The sequence below is a fragment of the Lonchura striata genome, chromosome 3, assembly GCF_046129695.1.
Source record: "Lonchura striata isolate bLonStr1 chromosome 3, bLonStr1.mat, whole genome shotgun sequence".
Classification (NCBI taxonomy): Eukaryota; Metazoa; Chordata; class Aves; order Passeriformes; family Estrildidae; genus Lonchura; species Lonchura striata.
In genome coordinates this window covers 85742926-85765773 of record NC_134605.1, presented here as the reverse complement: position 1 = coordinate 85765773, position 22848 = coordinate 85742926, and the positions used below count along the sequence as shown (strand labels likewise).

The window sequence follows — 22848 nt, the reverse complement described above, 5'->3', positions numbered from 1 at the left end:
AAGAATATCCAGTTACATAAGTTATGATAAAAGACTATAAAAATTATCAGTTCTTGTCTGTCAAAACTAAGAATGAGAGCATTTCAGGATATAATTCCCATCTGAAGAATTAGAGTGTTATTTTTGCACTCCCTAATATATTTAGCACTTGGATAGGAATACTGTCATGCTCAGTGTAACTGGTCTACTCCATTATTTAAATTAGATACAAGGAAGAAATTCTTTACTGAGAGGGTAGTGAGGCTTTGGAACAGGTTGTCCATAGAAGTTGTGGGTTCCCCATCCCTGGAAGTGTTGAAAGCCAATTTGGATGGGATTTTGAGCAACCTGGTTCAGTGGACTGTGTCCCTGCCTATGGCAGGGGCTTGTAAGTAGATGATTTACGTTCTCTTCCAACCCAAGCAATTCTGTGATTCTATGATTCTGTGAACTTGTAAGTGGAGATAAAATGTGATGTGTTGTGGCTTAAGTCAATGCCGTGAACTTCTGTTGCACTCTATTTACTCAACCACTAAGGTCCTTTGTGATCCATGGGCACTCAGTGTTGGGAATTGGCCCAGTGAATCAATAGTCAACAAGTTAGAAAGTAGCAGTGTGGTCTCTGTGTGAACAAGGGCACTGGACTTGTATTTGTTTGAAAATGCATAGAACTAGCCTTAAGAATGTTGCTATATGTTAAGGAAGAGTGTGGATTGTAGTATTAAGGTTGTTAAGTCTAACTAAAAAGATGTAATGCTCTATCTCTTGATATGCGAGCAAAAAGGACTATAATTAATTTCATGTCTAAAGCTCAGCATTTCTTGTGGGTTCAACAGCTTCTTTTATTACTTCCTCAGAGTCAGCTATGGGTGTACATCTCAGGAGGAGACAGCAATATTAACTGAACTCCAGTGAGAAGCATATAGTATTGGTCGTAGAATATATAAAGATCAGGTCTTCAGAGGAACTGACCACCCTTAACTTTCATTTATTTTAGTAGACAGCATTTACTGTTAACAGCTCTAAAATCAGGTCAGAAAGGTACTTCAGTTGTAAGCATAATCATTCTCTTTTTGTGCTGTAGCATATAGAAAGGCTGTATACAGGAAAATCAGAACACTTGCATTTTGAAATCAAATATGTGATAAGACTTTTTGACTTTTTAATCTTAAACATATTTGTAAAATGAATACAATATTTTTGCAAGGGTGACTGTGATGTTTGCTGCTATAATTTAATCTTTCTGTACATTTGGATATTTTTTGGCATTCAGTCTTATGAGGATATTACAGTACTTTTGCAACATCAAGATTAATGTTATCCTTATCCCAATAACATGTTTCAAAATTCACTGCCATAGTATCATCCACCAACCTGCATCTTATTTATGCATCATGGATCAAGTCTTCTGTTTATATAAATCATCATATTTTTGCTGAAGTTAGTAATTATGAGTGGTCTATGCCAGCTGTGTATATTCCCAGGGACAAGCAGAGAGCATAAGAAGTTCCTGACATGAATGCATGTAAGCCCATTATTATCAATATGGTATTAGAACCATGTTGCCAGCTGTTTTGAAAAGAATCATTGGTAGATTATTTTTTAAATATATCAAGATACTAAGAGGAAATTGAGGAATATCTATCAAAATATCAAAATATCGTTTTCATGTTTATATTGTAATAGCTCTCTAATATTCTTTCTGAGCACCTGAAAGGGAACACCTCTCTTTCAGAGTATCTACAATGTTTAATGCAAGAACTAAATCAAGGTTTTGTGTGACATACTAGTTGTTTTTTCTTTTAGAAAATTTGTACCTTATTTTTTTTTTAAACAGGTACATCAGATCTGAGAGGTCCATAATTCTAATCAATTTCTGCCTGTCAATTATCTCATCAAATATCCTTATCCTGGTCGGACAAACTCAGACACATAACAAGGTATGAGATGGATTGCATTAAATTTTCCCATAAAGATTAATATAATTGTTTTATTTGTTTTTAGCTTAAAATAATTACATCCATTTAGTCCTACACTCATAAGACTTGGTGGTTTTGGTAAAATATTAGGAGACAAGGGAAAATATTTAACATCTTGCACAGTCTTTATTTCCTTTCCAAAACTCCGTTTTGGTATTGTTCCCTCTAGATAAGCTGTGTTCTCTGTGGTAGACTTGGGTGTTTTATAACTAAATTTCAAAGCAAAAAAGTTCAAAGGCTCAACATCAAAAGCACAAATTCTGGTTCATTATAATAGTTGTAATAGGATTGCGCTACAGTGTTTTTGTCTTTTTATTAACACACTGATACTTGAAAGGCAAGTAGAAATTGCTTAGAGGTTGGAGTACGATTCTTGAAAATATGCAGAAACAGACATCATAACAAGCCATAGAACAGTTAGATCTCTGACTGATGTAGCTATAAGAAAGTAATAACCCTGGATACCCTACTTAGTGATGTATTGCTGATTTAATAATCTGTTCTCTGAACATCACTGTCATTTGTGCCTCTCCTGTAGAACAACGGGCTTGCCAGTGTTTTGAGGAATCACCCAGTGCCTGGTGATGCTAGGCAGCTTTCACAAGTGTCAATAAGTGGTTGCTTAAAATTGACCATAACTACAGGATTGCTTGGAATAGAAAATTGTGTTTAATTGGTTAACTGGGCATATGTGATAGAATGGAATGAAGTTTGGAGCAAGCAAGTAAAGTAGTTCTTTTTCCTACCATATTAAACTGCTTAATGCACTGTTCATCTTAATTTTTCTAATATCAAATGAAATAATGTTCATTATCTGCTGTAGGAACTGATGTTTCTACAGCACACCTGTAATTAATTATTTCTTCTTTATAAATAAGTGCTTAGCAGTTTAGCTGCCAGTATTCTCATAAATTCAATGCAAAACACTTAGCTGTGCTTTGTAAAACATATCTAAACCAAGCATAGTCATTTTCAGCACCTATGGTAGCAAAAATATTGAAGTCAAGATATTAATATGCTTTTAAAATTTAGACAGTGTGTAGAGGTACAAATAAACAAAATATAGATTTCCAGAAGAAACCCATGTAACTCTCACAAATTTTATTCAGGGGGGAAAAAAGCAATGTGCTAACAACCTGAATATATCAGAGTAGAGAATTAATCCTCCCTGGAATGCCATACTTAGTCATAATACTATTTTATGCTTTTCAGGAATAGATATGGTTCAGTAGCTGCAAGTTCCTGTGTACATTGCCACTGTAGAATCAGAGTTTGGGGGCATCAGAACAACTGTGTTGGGTAACACATTGCCTAGGTATGCTGGCAGCCTCTTTCTGATACTTGATCCAGGGAGCTATGAACTAAAACACACCCTTAATCCAGTTCCTTTCTATTAATCTTAATCTCTTTGAGCTCCCTCACTTCTGCTTCCTGAACTTCTCAAAATACAGACATATTACATTGAGATATTTCTGAGACCAACAGATCCAAAACTGCATATATCAACTGAAATAATTAACAGAAAAAACATATCACAAGGTTTATATTTTTAATATGCAGTCTGAAAAATTACTGTAAAATAACACTTCTTGCTACACTTGTATTCTTTTTTGAGTCCACATCTTGTTTTGATACATCTACCAACCAGGAACTTCTAGCTAGGGAGCACCTCTAACAGATCAAAGGCAAAATACATCTGTTATATCTAGCAAGACATCCCTTATTACAAACCAAAATTATTTTTAGCACAATGTTGACTGATACATGAATATGTTGTAGCTCCAAGAGGCTGGCCTGTCAATGCAGCATCAACAAAAAATGGCCAGCTAACACCACTGTTTAGTGAAGATTTATTCAAATAAAAGCAATCATATATGGGTATGACTTCACTGTGTTTGTAAGTAGGGATGTGAATAGGCATCAGATGTATTTGAATTCAAGTTCTGATTTTTTTCGTTTTCAAGATCATATATGATCCCAAGAAGTGTTTGATTTTTAGTCCATACATCTAAATTATGTTTTCATTTTGCTGAGCTGGAAACTTAAATCCATACATGAAAACTTTAGAAAGAGAATCAGGTCCTGACCTATGATTTAAGATTAAAAACATCTTAGATTTGTTTCTGAGATTTTATTATTTACTGGAAGTGAAACCATATGAGTTTTTAGTGTTTGAAAATTTTGGGAGAAATCTTGGGACTATTTTATTAAGACAATATAATAACCAAGTCAGCAAAAATTGTTTGATGAATAAGTACTGAATTAGTATTTTATGGCAAGAAGAGGAGCTCATTTTTCTTAATGTATTGGAGAAGATTTGAGAAACATAATATGCCAAGTTTGAGTTTGCTGTGTTCCATTCTCATTCTTCTGTTTACACTATTCTTATATTATTGGGGCAGCTAGTTAACATCCACATGATGATGTTAATTCACAGTGCTGAAGCATATCCCTTTTTTCTGTGCTTTAGTTTTGCTCTGAATTTAAATTGATTGTAGTTCTATATTTGTGTCTATTTCCTTTTTGAGTAGGTCCTTGTAAATGTCATCAAAGCTGAATTCAAGTTTAAAGTTGAACAGTATGTAAATTAAGCAGACCAAAGATTTATTATAGCAAACAGCATATTGTTGATTTGTTTGCAGTTTGTGGTTTCCTTTGTCTGTATTAAACACTTCACAAACTACTTCTATTAACTTCAGAGCTATTCAATCTCCAAGAAATTTCTGTGGCTTGTTTTAATTACACCCATTGACAGCTATGACATAGAAAAAACCACTGAGTGTCTTGGTTTAGATAAGCACAGGTTTTTGTTATTTTCTTTCTGGTTTAAAAAAAAATCATAGATATTCTAGAATGTTATGTTTAGCTCTGCTTTCTGAAAGCTGAGTATATCATTGATGTTTTTGCAAAAGCTTCTTTTAATGAAAGATAAGTGAGTTTGAACATTGCTTTCTCTTTCGTTCAACTAAGTTCTTTCAGTAAAAAAGGATCACCTCCCATGGTCACAAATGGACAAAATATTTACTGAGGACATATAGAAAGGATTTATATTCTTTAATACTTCAAAATATTTTTCATTTCTTATATTACCTGTATTTTTTTGTCCAGTTTAAGTAACCTGAGGATGCCAACAGTAGAACAGAGGTCTAGGTCATGGGTCATTTCAGCTTGTTTTAGAGTAGTTCATGAGGGAAGTCATGGAGGGGAGTAAGGTTTCTCTTGTAAGGTTTGGATTGGGATAGCAAAAAGCCTTTTGTCAACAGAAAAACTTTCCGCTTTTGCTCCTTCTTAGCAAAACATATTGTGCATTTTGTTGAAGGACACAGCTGAGAAATGTTCTGCTTTTCTCATTATGTTTCCCTTAACCTTTGAAAACACAGAACTTTATTCAAAGTTTTCGTAATGTTTCAAACTGTGTAAAAGATTTCTGTTCTGTCAGATCCTGTTTTGAAATACAGGTCACTGAAGGTTGAAATTACTAAAATATTATCAAATTAATTATGTTTCTTGTTCAAATATAGTTGGTGTTATACTGTGCATGAGAAGCATATTAATTTACTTTAGTATTTCTTTCTGTCTCATTTTCTTTCCACTGTTAAATGTTAGTCACATAATCATATTTAAACTTGACTATATGCAATTTCTACACTTTAATAAGTGAATTTAGTTTTAACTCTGAAATTAAGTCTCCTGAGTTAAGCAAGGGTAAAACCTCTCATTTATAACCTAATTGCTCAAATATCTGTTATTTCACAAAACCTATGAGATGTCCCTAACATCTACAAAAGCATTAATTTATACATTATACTTACTTCAAAGTAAAAATATTTACTTTGAAAAGACTGACAGGTTTTTTAGGAAATATCTATCAATGATTTGTAGCTTTCAGTATATCATAACTCTTGCTATCTTATGTTTCCTAATGTTCTTCTTGCCATCAAGAAAAATGGCTGTATTTCTTCTGTATGTGAGCCCTTAATATTTAAGCTATAAACTTTTACTATGCTCCTGATCTCATTTAATGAATAGATTCTCTGCTGCCATAAGTTATTGATTAATATTATGTGTAATTTTTTCATAAATTCTCTTTCCTTTTATACCAGTTCAGAAAATATCTTGGTTTGTTCACAGTTTTGCCTAACAAAAACACATTGGCTTTTTGATATAAACAATTCCTGTATATCTATTTTTCCTGTGAAGTAAACAAAACCAAATACATTTGGAAAAAAAACCAATAAAATTCCTTATACATATGAGAAAAAGTTAACTATTTTCTATATAATCTGATACTGGCTATAATTAAGGGTTCATTGCTGATGTTTGGGTCATTTGTGAGAAAGTTTCTTATTTTTAAATATTTTTTAAAACATTATTTTAAAAATGCTGTGAGATATTTTGCGAGCCATAGTCAGATTTCTGTGTACCTACTATGGAAAGAACAGGAAAGATGTTAATGCAAGATTTAGTAAACCTGATATTCAGTATCAATCATATTTAATTGCAATATCCAGTTTATTATGCTTACTATTGTATTTTGAAATTAATCCCTTAGACCATACCTTAAAGGATATGAAAAAGGCCTGTCCTGATCACCATAACATAAACTGTCAGTGACCTGACATTGTAAACAAGCAAAATCCCATAAAAATGTGTAGATAATAAGATTAGAATGTTCACTAAATAGACTGACTGGACAAAAATAGCCCACTTTTAGCTTTTTTTTAATAGAGGTGTTAAGTTGAAAGAAGCAAGTAGAAGTGGAAAGGAGCTGAGAAGACAAGCATCCCATTCCCATAGTGCTCTGAAGTAGCTGACTGCAAAACTAGGGCTCCCTCAGGTTTTGAGAGACGGTGGGTGGTGGGATCCCCTGAGAAACCTGCAAATATTCAGGTGATAATAATGCTGCCTCTAACCATGTGCCTCTTGCCCCATATCTGCCACTGATTTACAGATGCAGGCATCGTGGCAATATATCTCCTAGGAAACAGCGGGGGAGACCTCAGAGCAGATGGAATGAACAGAGAAATGATGCTAACACAGCACTAAGGTTGTTTTAGAAAATCAATGAGGAAGTAGGGAATTCAGTATGTCAAGCAGTAGCACTCCATATTTCAAGTCTTTCTGTAGAACTTCAAGGGAATACCCTCCATTTAAGAAGCTAAAGCCTGGGAAAATATATCCTTCCATTTTTGTCAGTGTCTGACTTCCAAATTAACATCTCTGCTGATTGTCATCTTTTTTGGTGTGTGTAACAGCTTGTTGAACAGCTGACCCAGAGAGTTTCTGGTATGGGTTATCCATCCCAGAAACACACCAGTAAATAGGTCAGAAGTCAGAGTGCACTACACCACACACATCTATCTGTCTGCTGTGTGTTTTGAAACTCAGAAACAACCAAAGGGAGAAAAGCAAATTTAGCTGAATAACTATTACAAAAGTAGGTCTGTTTAAGCAACGCTGTTTTACCATGCCAAATTCTGACAAAACCTGTTAACATCAGTTGAATTAACTACCTGCTTTTAGATTCTCAAGAGAACCTCTGGGAGCAGATCTTTCTTACCCAAGATCACTAAACATTGTCATTCATGTTACTGTTACCTGCCTCAGAGGAGAAGGTAACATTCTTCTCAAAAGTGCCTGTCAGACTGTTTCTCAAAATACATCAACTTTATCATTCAGTTTGCTGTATCTAAACAAAACAGACATTTTGATTGTAAGCAGGTTACAGGGAAGAAATTGGTTAGATTTTAGGAGCTTGTGTTCTCTGTCTCTTATCCCCAGAACCTTTTAAAAAGCTTTTAGAACTAATTTAGAATCCCAGAATTGTTAAGGTTGGAAAATGTATTCAACTTCATTCTCAAGGCAAGGTCAGCTTTTAGGTCAAAATGGGTTGTTCAGGACTTTATATAATAGTAAAGTCTAGAAAACCTCCAGGCATGGTAACATCACATCTTCCTTGGGAAGCTTGATCCACAGCTTGACTGTCCTCACAGTCAAAATGTGTTTCCATATATCTGGTATGCACCTCCTCTTGTTTCTTTATGCCCATTGTCATCCCACTACACATCACTGTGAAGAACTTGACTTCATCTTGTCAGTGACCTTTCTATAGGTACTGACAGGATGCTTTAAGATGCTGTTAGCTTGGACTTTCCTGAGGTAATTCTCCGTTTTCCTACTCTTCCCAGAATTGTGTGGTTCCTCCTTGATCTTCATGATCTGTTTAGAGTAGTTTTTTCCTCTTCTTGAATTCACCCCCACAGCTCTAAGGAAAATAGCTCATTCTCCAACAAACACATTTATGAATTATTTCAGACAATCTGTTGATGACTCAAGCAGCTATTTTTGGGCTTTGCACCTTTTTCACACCTTTCTTTGCCTATTCTTTGAATTTCAATAGAAATAGAAAGGCAGTCAATGGGAAATAGAACAATCAACAAACAGTTAAATGTTCATGTCTTTCACTTGCATGATCTTACTTTTAAGAAAGAGGAAACAATAGACAATTCTAAGCAATAGTAAAAGTTATTTTTTAAATGGATTTACCATGGCAATTAACATCACAAGACTAAAGGATTTAATTAAGAATGATAAGAACAGCAACGTCAAAACCAAGTTACTTGGTTATTTTCATTATAATACAAATTTGAACTTCTGATGGATTTTCAGATGTGAATTACTCTTTCTAAGAATCTAGGCATAGAAAACCTTTGTCACGTAAACCTAAACAGATACAGAAACACAGTAAGATTTTTTTTTTAATAGATAACTGGTATAATAATACATCAAAAATCACAGCTCTGAGATAAATGCAATGTAAATCTTCTGCCCTACAACAGTAATTATTACATCATTACTCTTTCTGTATAACAGAATGAAACAATAGAAAACAAAGTCACTTTTAAAGGACTATCATTTAGCAAATAATAGAGTAAATTTGCAAAAGATTGTGTACTTATTGCAGTGATTTTTATTTATACATTACTAGAACTCCCTGTTGGGTCTGCATATTTTTAGGAACATATGGTATGCTTTAACCTTGACATGAACTATGAAGTTCATTTGTACAGTTTCGCATTTTTTCTTCCTTTTATTTTCCTGTGTCACAGATTTTAGGCCCTATGTCTTGCAATCACACCAATGAGAGCATTTTGTCAGAAAATGACTATTGGATTGATCTGATTCTCTGACTGGTCTGATCAGAGTTTCATTCTCATTTCCACTTTCTGTCTTTTCTTTAAGGTGATGTTAAGTGAAATTTCATGGGAAGTGGGACAAGCAGTATGCAAATCTCTGTTCTAGACTGATGCTAATAATAAGATGGAAAGACAAGGATGATCACATGAATTCTGACCTTTCCTGCTTTTTATTTCTGAGAAAGAAATGGTGGTCACTGTGTGCCCAAGTCAATGAAGTCAGCATTCAGCAAGTGTGATCTGAGCATATTTATGACATGAGAAATGCCAGTGCTAGTAGACTGTCTGGATTACAGCAGGGTTTTGTCATGAGAGGGATGCTTAGCTTGTCAAATAAAGGGACTCCTAGGTATGACCAGGGACCCAAAATTATGTACCTAGAGATCCTCTTGATGCTAATATAAAAGGCATGTAATGTGTCTAATTTTAGACTGCTGTTGAAACATGACCTTTTTATACTTGTTTTCATGGACGTACATGCTTATTTTGTTGAATCTCAGTGAGTCATACCATAGACATTAAGCCTGGTACTGACAAATTTGACAGTAAATGTGCTCTGGTATTTTTCTCTTCTAATGGTTTTGTCAAAATTCATATCAAACTGACATTTTGGATGAATAAGTAGGTATTTTGTGGAATTTAATAGAAAGTTATGTTCAGAATAATTGTTGAAAGGAAACTGTAAAGGTAAACCTACAAAACATGCATTTGGCTATAATCATGGACAGTTTTAATGAATGTAATTGTGAGATTTCCAGAACCCTGCAGGGAAGTGTACATGTTTGTAATAAAAAGGCCTCAAGCTGTTAAAACTGATAGAATTCCTGTAATGTCAAGAAAGTTCAGTATGCACTAGACTTCTAGGTTTAAAAACAGGATGGAAAACATGTTAGTATCTCTCTCCCCTGAAGAAAATGGAAATATATCTGGCACAAGGAGTCCAGCAGTTGGAAGGAAGTATGAATAAGGTTGGCACAAAATGTTATTCCATTAGTAAGTGATTACATATCTGTCTCTAATTAGTGGCGTGGCATATAATTTGTGCTCTGTGTTCTCCATTTCATGAAAAATTGCAATTGCAATCTATCACATATTTGCTAAATAATTTCCTTAAGCTAGAAATCTAAATGGATGTATTATTATTTAAATACCACTTAAAGTTAGGTGAAAGATTAGAAAGAGAATGGCTTTCTTAACAAGCTTAGCTGAGCCATACAGGACAACAAAACCTCAAGTGTCAATGTATAGCTATTGAAACTTGGGGTTTAAAAAGATGGGATTAATTGTAAAGCTATTGTTATTTGCATTTAGATATTACACTTCTTATATTTAAGAGGGCTTTTAAGTCTCTGTCGTTTACTGTATATTCTCTTATGTCAAATCAATCAGAATTCATGCTTGAGTGTTAGCAATTTAGTTACTGCTATAAAACCTGAATTTTGACACTGCTTATCTTTTAAAGTAAATACAGAATAGTAATAACATTTTACTAAACTGTATGATCAGAGAAGGCATTGCAGTTGAACTACAATGGAAGAAAAATGGTGTTGCTAGGAATAATTGTTAGACCTAGGTATCGAGGTTATATTAATGATGGACAAGAGCTGTTGTTAGACTCAGTTTGTCTCTTGTAGCTATTCAGAAACCACAGTTGATAAAATCACTGCAGAAACAAATGCATGAGACTTAAACTGATCAAGTGTTTGCTTCCATCCACTTCTAAAGGATTCTTCCTTTTGAAGAGAAGATTCAGCAATAATACCTAACACTAGTAAAAACATAATCTAGAGAGGTTTTAAAATATTAATGAGAAGACTCAATCAGAGTCCATGAATACCTAAAGAATGTAGCTGTCCTCGTTAAATATTAGGCATTAAACAATCAAACATATATTTTTAACTGTAGGAAATTTCCTGCTCATTGTAAACAGGAAGTGTTCAAAACTTTGAGTTGTGGCATTAATCCCAGTGCACACATTTTTCCAGTAGCAATTGCAAAGCCTGAAATGAATCAGAACTAAGCCAAATTGTGTTGCCTTGCAGTTGCCATGGCTAGGAGCATGCACACAAATTATTGATACAGCTCATATGACACTTGTTATGCTATGATGACTTCATTATGTGTTGGAGCCTCTGGAGATCTCAGTTCATTGAAGTTTCAGTATTTCAGTTGATAAATAGGTAATGATGAGCAAAGCATAGCCAAAGAAACAAATCGAGGGTTTTTTTTTGTCAAAGGAGCACTTTACAGAATTGCCATTCAAAACATGGGTATGCTACAGTCAGGGTAAGTGGACCTTCATATCTGTCAGTGACACTTTCCTAGTGTTAAATAATAATAACTCAGATGGGCATTTCTAATCTCATCTCATTGTCTTTCTGCTCTCTATATTTAAACCTGTCATCATGTGTCATCTAGAAGAACTGGTTTAGGGCACTTGGATTCACTTGTCTTCCTTAGAAACTGATGGGCAGAAATCTGCTAGTGTGCTACAAAAGCTCAAACTTCTGGAATGAATTTATCTAAATGGCATTGAAAGCTGGGGAATAAGGAATGGATGATTATGAATGCACAAAACAAGTAGCCCTCCAGTGCAGTCCCTAGCTTCCTTCTCCAAACTTCTTGTTAGGCTCATATGTACGATACTCCCCTGTGGCAGTCTGGTTCTCTCACCATGGCCTGCAAGAGGCTTTTGTTTTCTGTAGTTTCTAAAATATGAGAATAGTTCTACAATAAAACATTAGCCAGACTGCTCTAAACCTGTAAGTATCAGCTGGTTTAGAGATGCTGCTTCATGTTCAGAGGATGGCACTGATTTTAGTTAGCTCTGCAGGCAGAGTTATCAGATCTGTGCAGGTCACAGAGCATAAGGGAATTCCCTGCAGAGGACCAGAGAGAATACAAATAAACTTTCCAGATGTAATTTGGCTATATCATGTCATCCAGACTGTGATGGACATGGATATATTCTGCAATATTTTGTAGGAGACATCCCTGCTAAGAATAAATCTAAAATGTAACATTTTATACTTGCTAATTTTAGCTGCCAAGATGGATCTGAGAGACATAAAACATTAATTATTAATTATTGTTGTTGATAACAATAGACCTATCATTAAACTCTGAGAATATTTCCAACATCAACAAATTTTCCATTTGATTTATTAATGGATATAAACATTTTTATTTTTCCCTCTGGTCAGAACCTTAACTTATTTTATAGGAAAAAGCTTGAGTAGATGTATCAGCCTTGCACTCTTTTCTCAATGTCAGCACACTGAGGTCTGCCAGCTCTCCTGTAGAAACAGAGTGAGGACCTGTTCAGCTATACTAAGACTGTTTCCTCTCCATTAATGAGGATTTTGACCATAGAAATGTTGATTAGCACAGATAAACAGTGGATGTTAGGAAGAAGGCTGGATGTGAAACCCTGAGAGATAAAATGGAGCAAAAAAGATGCTCCGTTTGCACTTAGCAGTGAGGGTAGAGTCACCTACAGGGAAAAGCTGTACTAGAAGCAGTAGTGCTGTGAAAGGGACAAACTTTGTTTTTATTGATTACAGTCACACATGAGTAGAACCAAAGAATTAATTTTTTTTTTTTTTGCATTAGCAGAGGCTTCCGACTGGTCTGGAAGTGTCACCCACTGAGCACTCCACATGTAGAGCAGATTACAGTGGTTAAATATTTAGGCCTCAAAAGCTGATATACCAGTGAAACACATAGCAAAGAAGAAAAGTCACAATCTCTACTCTATGAACTTATGCATGCAAATATCAGTATTGTGATAAAAACCAACATTTTGTAATTCAGGGGCTTCTACACAGACTTTTCCACTTTCAAATAAAGAAGACAGCTTACAGGATACTATCTTTACCTTCTGATCATTTAGGATTTTTCAGCATTTAAATTTCACTATTGAACAATTTTGTGATGACAGTAATGCACAGGAACTCATTAGTAGGGGAGGCATTATCCAGCTACAGTACCCAAATCTCTAATGGCTCTGGCCAGCTAGGCATTTCTTGCTGAGGAGCCCACCATCTTCATGGACTGTTATAGGGTTTCTCTGTTGCTCCAGCCTGGAATCTGACAGAAAATACCTTTTAGGGGTTTACAAGTTAAAAGTTATGAATGGCAAGTTAGAAGGCCACAGGTATGGTCACAATGAGTTGAGTGCATTTCTTACTTTCCCTAAGATACACCCTGCTCTTAGATATTCTCTGATTTTAGTGTATTCCACATGGATAGCTCTGTGCCAAATAAAACTTCATCTCCTCCTGCTGAGGCACTGTTTTGTTTTTTTTTTCTTCTGCAGATAATTTTCTGCAGTACATATTGTTTTAAATGAGAACTGTTTGCATCCCATATACATTAAATTTTTAATACAAGACTCAGTGAGACATAGAGCCAGAGGTTAGTCATGTGGTTAGCCATGCAGTTGATGACTTAAAATAAATGAATAGATTATATTTCCTTTAAAATGTTTAATAAGACATAATTTGTATATAATGAAATGCCTGTGCTCAGTCAATGATAATTTTGCTACTTAGGAACAATCTCAAGTCACACACACTCAAAACAATACAGAAGCATTTGCTTTCCATCTAAAGCTGTATGGTAAATATTCATGTTTCTTTGAGCTTTATGGGACATGTTGCATTTTGCTTAATTTTTTATGGTTATTTACCTTTCAAAATAACAGAATCTAAATTGGAACAGAGCTCAAAGCATTTCAGAAAAAAAAATGTTTATATATGCTAATGACTTCTAATTAGGAAGAAAAATACTAGAAACTAAGATAATGTGTTACTAGCAATACAGTTACTGTGTGATTGTGTATGCAGTGCCTTCCAGGCCCTAGAGAGTTTGAGTGGAGAAGGGCTGACCAACATACTCAGTAGACAAGCCACCCATTCCTCTCCTCTTGAGCAACAAGGAAAAGTCCTTTTTGTGAAAACAGAGCTGTGGTACTTCTGACTCTGTGGAGAAGGGAGTCACAGCAAGATTATTTTATTTCTTAGTTAGTTAGTTTCCTAGTCTGAAAAATGCAGGTAACTGATGAGCATGGTGATGATGCTACATTGCCAAGTGGATTTGATAATCTCAGAGGTCCAACTGTAACAATTCTATGATTTTATGATTATTGGGCAGGAGCAAGTGTATAATGTCTTTTACTGGCTATCAGAAAGGAGAAGAGAGAACTTTTAAGCCAGACTGTCTTGGTAGCAACCAAGTACTCCTTTACATTCCCTCTGCTCTGGAGCATGATCCTAGTTTTAAAGGCTGCATTTTCCATTCTTACTGACTCCTTGCAAGGAGTGTTCATAGTGAGTGGAGATTTCTCTTTTAGGCTTGCATGTGGAAAAAATAATCTGTTTTCAAGTTTCAGACTAAAAAAGAAAAAAATATCACTGCATAGTCTCCAATTTCATCAGTTGTAGTTTCTTTTTCTTCTCTTCAGTTATTTTATCTTCATTCTTCATTAATTGCTTGCCTTGCTTTTATGATTTGTGATCTTATGCTTTTGGTATGGCTTTTCTCATCCACTTCATTGTTCATGACAGTTCTTTGTCATCCAACATGATGACCAAAGCCAATATTTGGGAATTCATGGACTTCTATACAGGGCTTCTCCATTTTCAAATAGAAAGACAGTTTTCAGGGTACCAGCTTTACCTTCTGATCATATAGGTTTTCTTCAGCATTTGTATTTCACTGGAGAAAATTTTTCTGGTAGTAGTGAGGAACTGTAACTCATAAGAAAGAGAAGCAGCATCCAGCTATAGTATTCAAGTCTTTAGTGGCTCTAGCCAGCTGTTGCTTCTCTTTCGACCGCCACTTTGCTCTCGGGGGTTACTCGCCGCTGTCCCCCGTCCCTCCCCGGCCCCCCGGGACCCTCCGGCTAGCTGTCCCCTCCAGGGGCCGGGGTTTTCCGCGGTCCCGCTGCCCTGGGCTCACCAGGCAGCGTGTGGGTTAGCACGGTCCGAGCTGCGGTGCTGCCTCAGTCGCCGCAAGGGTTCGAGATAAAGAGACCAAGAGAGACCAATGGTATGCTTGTCCAGAGAGATTGTATTGCCTGAAGCATTGCAGTGACCAAAGGCCCTGGGCTATTGCCCAGATACAGTTTTATACAGCAAAATTAAGAGATAAGGTCTTAAACAATAGAGACAGTGTTCAGCTAAGGCACATCAGAACCACCCCAGGGGCCAGGTCCAATGGGAACTGCTCAGGGGTGGGGAGAAGGGGGTCTACAGAGGAATGCTGAAGCGGGACTTTCCCGAAACAGTGGAGCATACATAAATGTATCTTTTCCCTCAGTTTCTCATTCCCAAAGCCTTTCTAAAACAATGGGGCATACATGAATGTATCCTTTTCCTCAGTTTACCATTCCCAAGGCCTTTCTAAAACCTTCCTCCACGCTACCATGCCAGCATGACTGCAACAATTCCCCGCTTTTCAATTACTAAGATGAACGATGCCTTGGGAGAAGGTAAACTGTGGCTCTTAAACTGCAGTGTCTTTCTGCTTGTCGTCTTCCCACCAATCGCTTTCCGTGGCGGCAGCAGCGATGAAAACCGGCGCAGAAGCCTTCGGCTTCGAGGTGATGACCTTGGAGACGATCCGCTTCAGAATTCCAAATGCTAACAGAACTAAAAACAATGCAACTAGAAAGTAAAAGATGTCTTTTAAAAGAGACACTGCCCACCCAGAAAGGTCCCAGTCTTTGAACAGATTTTTAAACCAATCCTCATTTTCTTGCTTCACATTCCCAATGAGGCTTCTCATTTCCTGAATGGACGAGTGGACACTCTGTCCTTTAGATGACAGATCAAAACAACACAACCCATCAAATTCTTTACATCCATGACCATGTGCCAACAGCAGGAAATCAATAGCTGCCCTATTTTGGAGGGTAGCCTTCCTGGTTATTTCCTCATCTTCTAGGAGGTCACTCAGGGCTGCTGATGTTAAATTTGCCTGCTTGGTCACCCAGCATTCTAGATTGCCTAATTCACTCAATGCTTTGGCTGCTGCAACCCATGGTAAAAACACAGAGACAGCAACTCTTTTGGATTTTGCCCAATGATAAATTTCTGCATCACAATGTTCATCAAATTGGCTTGCACTCCGCTTAGTAATTTTTTTCCCACTTTTTGCTTGCCCAATTGGAATTTGGGTCATGTTGGGGGAAGCAAGGGTCAGATGCCCAAAAGTACATGGACCTCCAATAAGACGAGATGGGATTCCTGGGTATGCTCTGTCCCCACAGATAAGAAACATTCCCTTGTCCAGCTTGCGTGGACGGAAATCAGTGGTGGATGCAAATTTCAGCTTGTAGACAGCTGTGCACCATTGACCTGCTCTGAATTCTACCTTGTACTGTTTAACATGCTCATATAATTTTACTTCTTTGGTTGGGGAAAAATCAAATTGAATGCAAAATTCAGCTTTTGCAGAGCCTAGGAGTTCTAATTCCTGGGGCTCCCCCTCAGCAGTGGGCAAATGTGAAACCCACCCTTGCCACAAAATGAGGGGATTTCCCACTTGTGTTTCAACTTGTCCTGCACCTTTAGGTATTTTATTTTCGTTCACCTGCTTTTGCAAACGGACCAGACCAATTGGAAACTCGTCCTCCTTACTTGGAACCCCTATTAAACATGTGGACATCGGATTTTCTGCTGAGGCAGTGGACAAACACATATGATCCTGTTGCAAGGCTTGGGCTAGCGTGACCCACACATTTTTCTTGGGCTGTGGAACAATCCATGCATCCACCGTGGAAGGGTAGATGACCATTCCCTGGAACCAAACGATGAGCAGGAATGTGGAAATTGACATTCTGCTAGTCTGAAAGAAAGATAAAATCATACAACAAAGTGAACTAACTCTGAAAAAGATACAATTTGCTCTGCCAGTATAAAGGAAAATGATTCTCCCCCCTCCCGCCTTCCCCCCTTGTCGAGGAGGCCCTTCAGATCCTGGAGTCCTGGGGGTTGCTGCTCCTGAAGCAACCACCCTTTCCCGTGGCTTTATCACTGAGTCCTCTGTCATCAGCATAGCTTTCCTGGTGCACTCCTTGATGAGCTGATCGAGTGTGGGGGGAGGCGATGATGGAAGAGATAGGATGATTCGCTGACAGACTTCATTTGCATTTGTGGTGACCAGTTCTAATGTAAGTTGGTCTTGGAGCTCTGGATTTTGCACCCTTTTTTCCACAGAGGCTCGCACTCGATCCACAAAATCCATGAATGGTTCTGAAACAGACTGCTTTAAAGCGGTATATGAGACAATAGGGTCTTTAGAAGGCATGTTAAAAAATGCACGTTCTGCTGCATCCCTGGACAGGTCTAACACTGCTCTGGGAATGCCTGCTGCTTGCTTTTCAGCTTGGCTCCAATCACCCTCACCCACTAGATGTTCTAAAGTGATTTCCTCATCCTCTATATCTGTGGAAAGGCTTGGACTTTGCAGAATCTCTGGGAGGAGATCTGCTGCAAGTCTTTTCCACGTTCTTTCCCACAATCTAAACTCTGACTGAGGGAGCAAGCAACTGAAAAGACGTTTCAAATCAGCGGGGACAAATGTTTTGGAGCATATAGTAGCTTTCAAAATGCTCTTAAAAAATTCACTTCTTTCCCCAAACTCACGCTTCGTTTTGCAAAGTTCCCTAATACTATCATACGAAAGGGGCTTCCATTTGGCGTTCTGTCCCCTGGCATTATAAATCACAGGGGCTAAGAACGCAGGCTTGGTCTCTCTGAGCACTTCCCGGCTGACAGCCTGGGCGCTGCCGTTGCCAGAGAGACCGGGAGAGGGAGGGGGAGGAGGGCCGGCTTGTGAGGGAGTGGCCGCAGCCGGCGGGGCTGCGTGGAGCGGGGCAGGGACAGGGACAGGGGGTGGTGATGGAACTGCGAGAGGAGGAGCTGAGGGCTGGACCGGGGGCTGGAATGTGGGCTGGATCGCCGCAAGGGAGGAGGGGTTGGGGTCAGGGACAGGCGGAGGGGGGAATGCGAGGGCTGGGGGCATGTTCTGGGCTGGCACAGGGAGCAGGGAATGCGGGGATGGAGAAGGGAAAACCGCGTGGCCACCTCCATCTTGTGGGGGCTGCACGGGGGGGGGAATGGGGGGTGCAAAGCATGGGTTTTCAGCTGCGGGAGCAAAAGCAGGAGGAGGAGAAGGGTTAGAAACTAAATCTACATCTGCACAGTTAGTTTTCTCACCGCAGGGGGTGCGGGGGGGCACCGGGGACGCGACAGGGCGCTTTTCTGCTCCTTGGGCGCCCTGAGTGTCCGCACTCTCTTTCACAACATCGTAAACGACCAAAAACATTCTCATAAAACCTTCTTTCACTGAGGGATCTCCTGCCTTTGTCCTTTCACTCAGCACTGCACCAACACGCTTCCAAAATCGTCTTTCTTTCGCTACTTGCTCTGTTATCTCCGGAAAACTTACTGATAACCATCTGACAAACTCTTTTACAAGGCTCTTAGGAAATTTGACACCTGCACTCAGCAGGGGCTCCTGAACTTGTTTATAAATCTCTTTCTGCTGTGTAGTCAGCCTAACACCCATGGCTGGCTTCACAGCAAATCTCAACCAATTACTGCAGCAAACCCAAAGTTCTAAAGCTACGACGGAGACTCCCGTCACGCCTGCGCGCCGGCGTGTCCCCCCACGGGCACACAGGAGCCGATGTCTCCTGGCCGGGCCCCTGCCCCCCAGTACCGAGACTCACCCACCGCCGTCCTTTAGACACCACTGCAGCAACGGTTCCCGAACCCCGGGCGGTCTCCCGGGTGTGGAGAGGTGCCGTCCGACCCGTGACGACCTCGCCGGACAGAAATCGGCGTCTGTCTCCACGGCAACAGTCCCGCTGGGCTGTGTGGAGAGGCAAATGCCTCACACCACCAGCGTGATCCCAGAGCTTCTCCCCGCGGAGCCGACAGCCTGCGTAGCGATTTATTCACACCGCTCTCCGCTCTGCAGCTCGCGGTGACACTGCGGTGTCTGGAAAAGCTCCTAGCCAGTGCACTGTTCACGACGGCTGCGGCAGGCTTGCTCAGACCAGTGCAAAGCCCCACGTTGGGCGCCACTTGTTGCTTCTCTTTCGACCGCCACTTTGCTCTCGGGGGTTACTCGCCGCTGTCCCCCGTCCCTCCCCGGCCCCCCGGGACCCTCCGGCTAGCTGTCCCCTCCAGGGGCCGGGGTTTTCCGCGGTCCCGCTGCCCTGGGCTCACCAGGCAGCGTGTGGGTTAGCACGGTCCGAGCTGCGGCGCTGCCTCAGTCGCCGCAAGGGTTCGAGATAAAGAGACCAAGAGAGACCAATGGTATGCTTGTCCAGAGAGATTGTATTGCCTGAAGCATTGCAGTGACCAAAGGCCCTGGGCTATTGCCCAGATACAGTTTTATACAGCAAAATTAAGAGATAAGGTCTTAAACAATAGAGACAGTGTTCAGCTAAGGCACATCAGAACCACCCCAGGGGCCAGGTCCAATGGGAACTGCTCAGGGGTGGGGAGAAGGGGGTCTACAGAGGAATGCTGAAGCGGGACTTTCCCGAAACAGTGGAGCATACATAAATGTATCTTTTCCCTCAGTTTCTCATTCCCAAAGCCTTTCTAAAACAATGGGGCATACATGAATGTATCCTTTTCCTCAGTTTACCATTCCCAAGGCCTTTCTAAAACCTTCCTCCACGCTACCATGCCAGCATGACTGCAACAGCCAGCTGGGCATGTTTTGCTTCCAGATTATTTCTTATAGAAGAGCTTATCACATTCCTGGACTGTTGGAGGCTCCAACCTGGACACTGACAGAAGCAACTTCCTTAAGATTGACATACTTGTAGAAGGAAAGTTCTTTCTTTCTATTTCCGTCCCCTTTTTCTGCCTCTCTTTAATTTTCTAAGTTAAAAGGCAGAGATCTTCCTATTCACTTGGTCCCTCTACATTTCTTGTCCAATTTTTCACTTGACTGTCAATCTTCTCAACAGATAATTTTTTTAGAGTAATGGCTATCCTCTTCTGTTGTTGCCTTCAAATTATCAAATTCCCTTTCTCAGTGAGGATAAGTTGAACATTTCAAGCTCAGTTATAAAAACTGAATGCCTTATAGATAGAAAAATGAGAATTAAAGTGTGGTTATGAGATGTGATATCTCAGTAAGACTCTTATGATGTGCCAGTGAGACATATATTGTGTGCAAGGAGTTCTCCATTGCAGTGCTTCTCACATGAAATGTTTTGTTTTTCTTTCTGTTACTGAGCTATAGTTTAAAAGGCTGTGGGGAGCAGAGCTTATATTACGATTTATATTTAATATAGAACTATAGTATATAATGATGTCATATATAGTATATTTTGCATATTGTGGAATTGATTAAGGAGGCTTCCACTCAAAATAAAGTAGCCCTGGCTGGGGGTTATATTCTAAGCCAGACAGCAATCTAATGCATCACTGAACTCTTGCAGCCCCATGGCACAGAGTAGGACTGAGAAACTGCCTCATGCACAGGTACAAAATAACCCAATGATGTAAGAGCCTCTTCTGAAGTCCCTTCAGGAAACCATCCATTCTGGCATGTGACTGTCCTGTTCCTGTATGGCTTTATGCTATCATAGGAAATCACACTGTATAGCATTTTTTTCTTTAGTAAGCTGACCATCCTTGCCGTACTTCAAATACTTCAAGTACTCTGTTATGTTCTAAAGTAGGCCATTCTTTGCTTAATTTATGGCTAATACTACCTTTTAAAAATCAAATCTACTTTTACAACATTTTGAGGGTTTTTTTTCAACCTGTTAACAGAATGAAACTTTTTAAAGAGACAAAACTTAACTCAGTAAATGAAGAAAGATCATTTATTAAACACACACTTTCCAGGTTGATCTTAGGCCTTTTTTTATCTCTCTGTTATCAGAGATTGAGAACATCAGATTTGTGCTCAGACCATGATGTCACATCCTGTTTCCCTTTTAAAATCAATGTTAAACTATGGGCTGGTTGAAGAATATTGAACTGCACTGGATGTTAACTTATACCTGCAGCCAGTAAAGCCTTGCAAAATGGCAGGAGAGGTGTAACAGCAGAACTACTTGAAAACCATCACAATCACACACATCAGTATGAATCACTACATAAGTGGAAGATTGTGAAAATCAATTCTGAAGTCTTATTCAAATCCTTTGCATTCCTTTCAAAATGCAAACAGGCCATAAAGCCTCTGCTGCCTAGTTAAGTAGTTGGTTTACAATTCCTTTGTTTCAAGAGTTCAGCACAAAGTAGTTCGAATGCACTAGCAAATATATCCTTCTTCATTTTTTCTAGCAGCATGTCAAGGAGTAATAGAATAGGTGCTGTTCCCTTAGTTTCTCTAATTCCAAATATGGGATTTGTTCCCTCCCAGCTCTCATTTAGGGGCAGATTTTCCATACAGTGCTTTCTAAGATGCACAATAGCCCCAGATTGTAATAAGGGCTGTGTAACATGAAATCCTGCAGAGCTTTGAAATTTAGCTTAAAAACCCTGCAGTGCTTTAGAAATGATGGCTATTTATTTAGCGATATGTTGGAGCAAGAGTGGTAAAAGGCCCAGGAGTTTCACAAATATTTCTGGGACAGGATTAAGGTGTTCCAGATAGGACCCATTCAAGGAACACCATTTTGTATTGACTATGCCTGCCAAATAGCAGTTTACCATACATTTACTATACTTTTACAAACTGTCATAAAAACCTAACTGTGGCAGATCCAACACAGAAGCAAAATTTATATTTGCATTGTATTAACTTGTTTTCCTGTGGGATGCTCTTCTTTGTAATACATATAGCAATCTCTTTTGTTTCTTAATTATTTTTAAGCCATCTTTTCTTATGGGACGGTTTTCTGTACACTGAATTAGAGTGGATTTGAAATTAATAGATCTAACCATTTGTACAAAGCTATAGTAAGCAGAACATTGAATCAACAGAATGTGATAGTCAATCGCACCTACAGCTGAATCAGACCATAATTGTGAAGTGAATACTTGCCCCACCAAAGCTCTGGGACCTGTGAGAAAGTTCATTTCAAGATAGTTCTTTTGTTGCAATGATTGTGACAGGCTAAAAAAGCTAAAGTAACCATTATTACCCAGCTAAGTGAACCAATTAGTTTTTAAGTCATTCTTCCTGAGCAGTAATTCAGTCCTCATACTTAACACCCTTACAAAAATTTTGTATGTTTCTTTCAAAAGGCTAAATATTTCATATTTCCATTATTATTTTAAAAATAATTATTTTATTGTTGTTTTAGATTTTCAGAGAATATTCAATGCATCTCTTGAAAATACAGAATTCCAGAGCAGTTTGGAATAAATTCTAAAAAGCAAAAACTCCATTAAATCCTGTGGAATTTTCTTTGTGCATGTATATGTGTGTATGTGTGTGCCTGTACACTGACACGTGTAGTGCTTTCCAAATAGGAATCCATCATATAATATTTTTTTTTTAATACACAACTTTCTTTGGTTATGGTGGGATCTTCAGGTGTGGATGAGAGTAGAATACAATTCATTACTGACTAGATCAAACAGACACAGAACCCTGAAGTCAAAATGCAACACTGATCCATTTCCATTATGAGCAAATGATGAGAACAAAGACAACGTGCCAGATATATATAATAATTCACAAAAATATCTGAACAAAGGGAT

General features: G+C 38.6%; 1 protein-coding gene and 1 long non-coding RNA gene across 14 annotated transcripts in view; one reads left to right on the top strand and one right to left on the bottom strand.

Moving 5' to 3' along the window:
• The window catches only part of ADGRB3 (adhesion G protein-coupled receptor B3), a 446612-nt gene that overhangs the window by 349142 nt on the left and 74622 nt on the right, over positions 1-22848 (top strand). For all 13 annotated transcript variants that reach the window (XR_002465425.3, XM_021530142.3, XM_021530143.3 and 10 more), the window contains one exon: positions 1817-1919. Coding sequence is in view for 12 of the 13 variants with exons in the window: in XM_021530142.3 (XP_021385817.1) it covers positions 1817-1919 (103 nt within the window). In the remaining variant the exon portion in view is untranslated. The remainder of the gene's footprint in view (positions 1-1816; positions 1920-22848) is intronic.
• On the bottom strand, positions 15207-17179 carry LOC144246072 (uncharacterized). Its single transcript, XR_013339749.1, has 2 exons — positions 16798-17179; positions 15207-15807 (listed from the first exon to the last, which is right to left on the bottom strand). It is a non-coding gene; the product is annotated as an uncharacterized LOC144246072 (long non-coding RNA).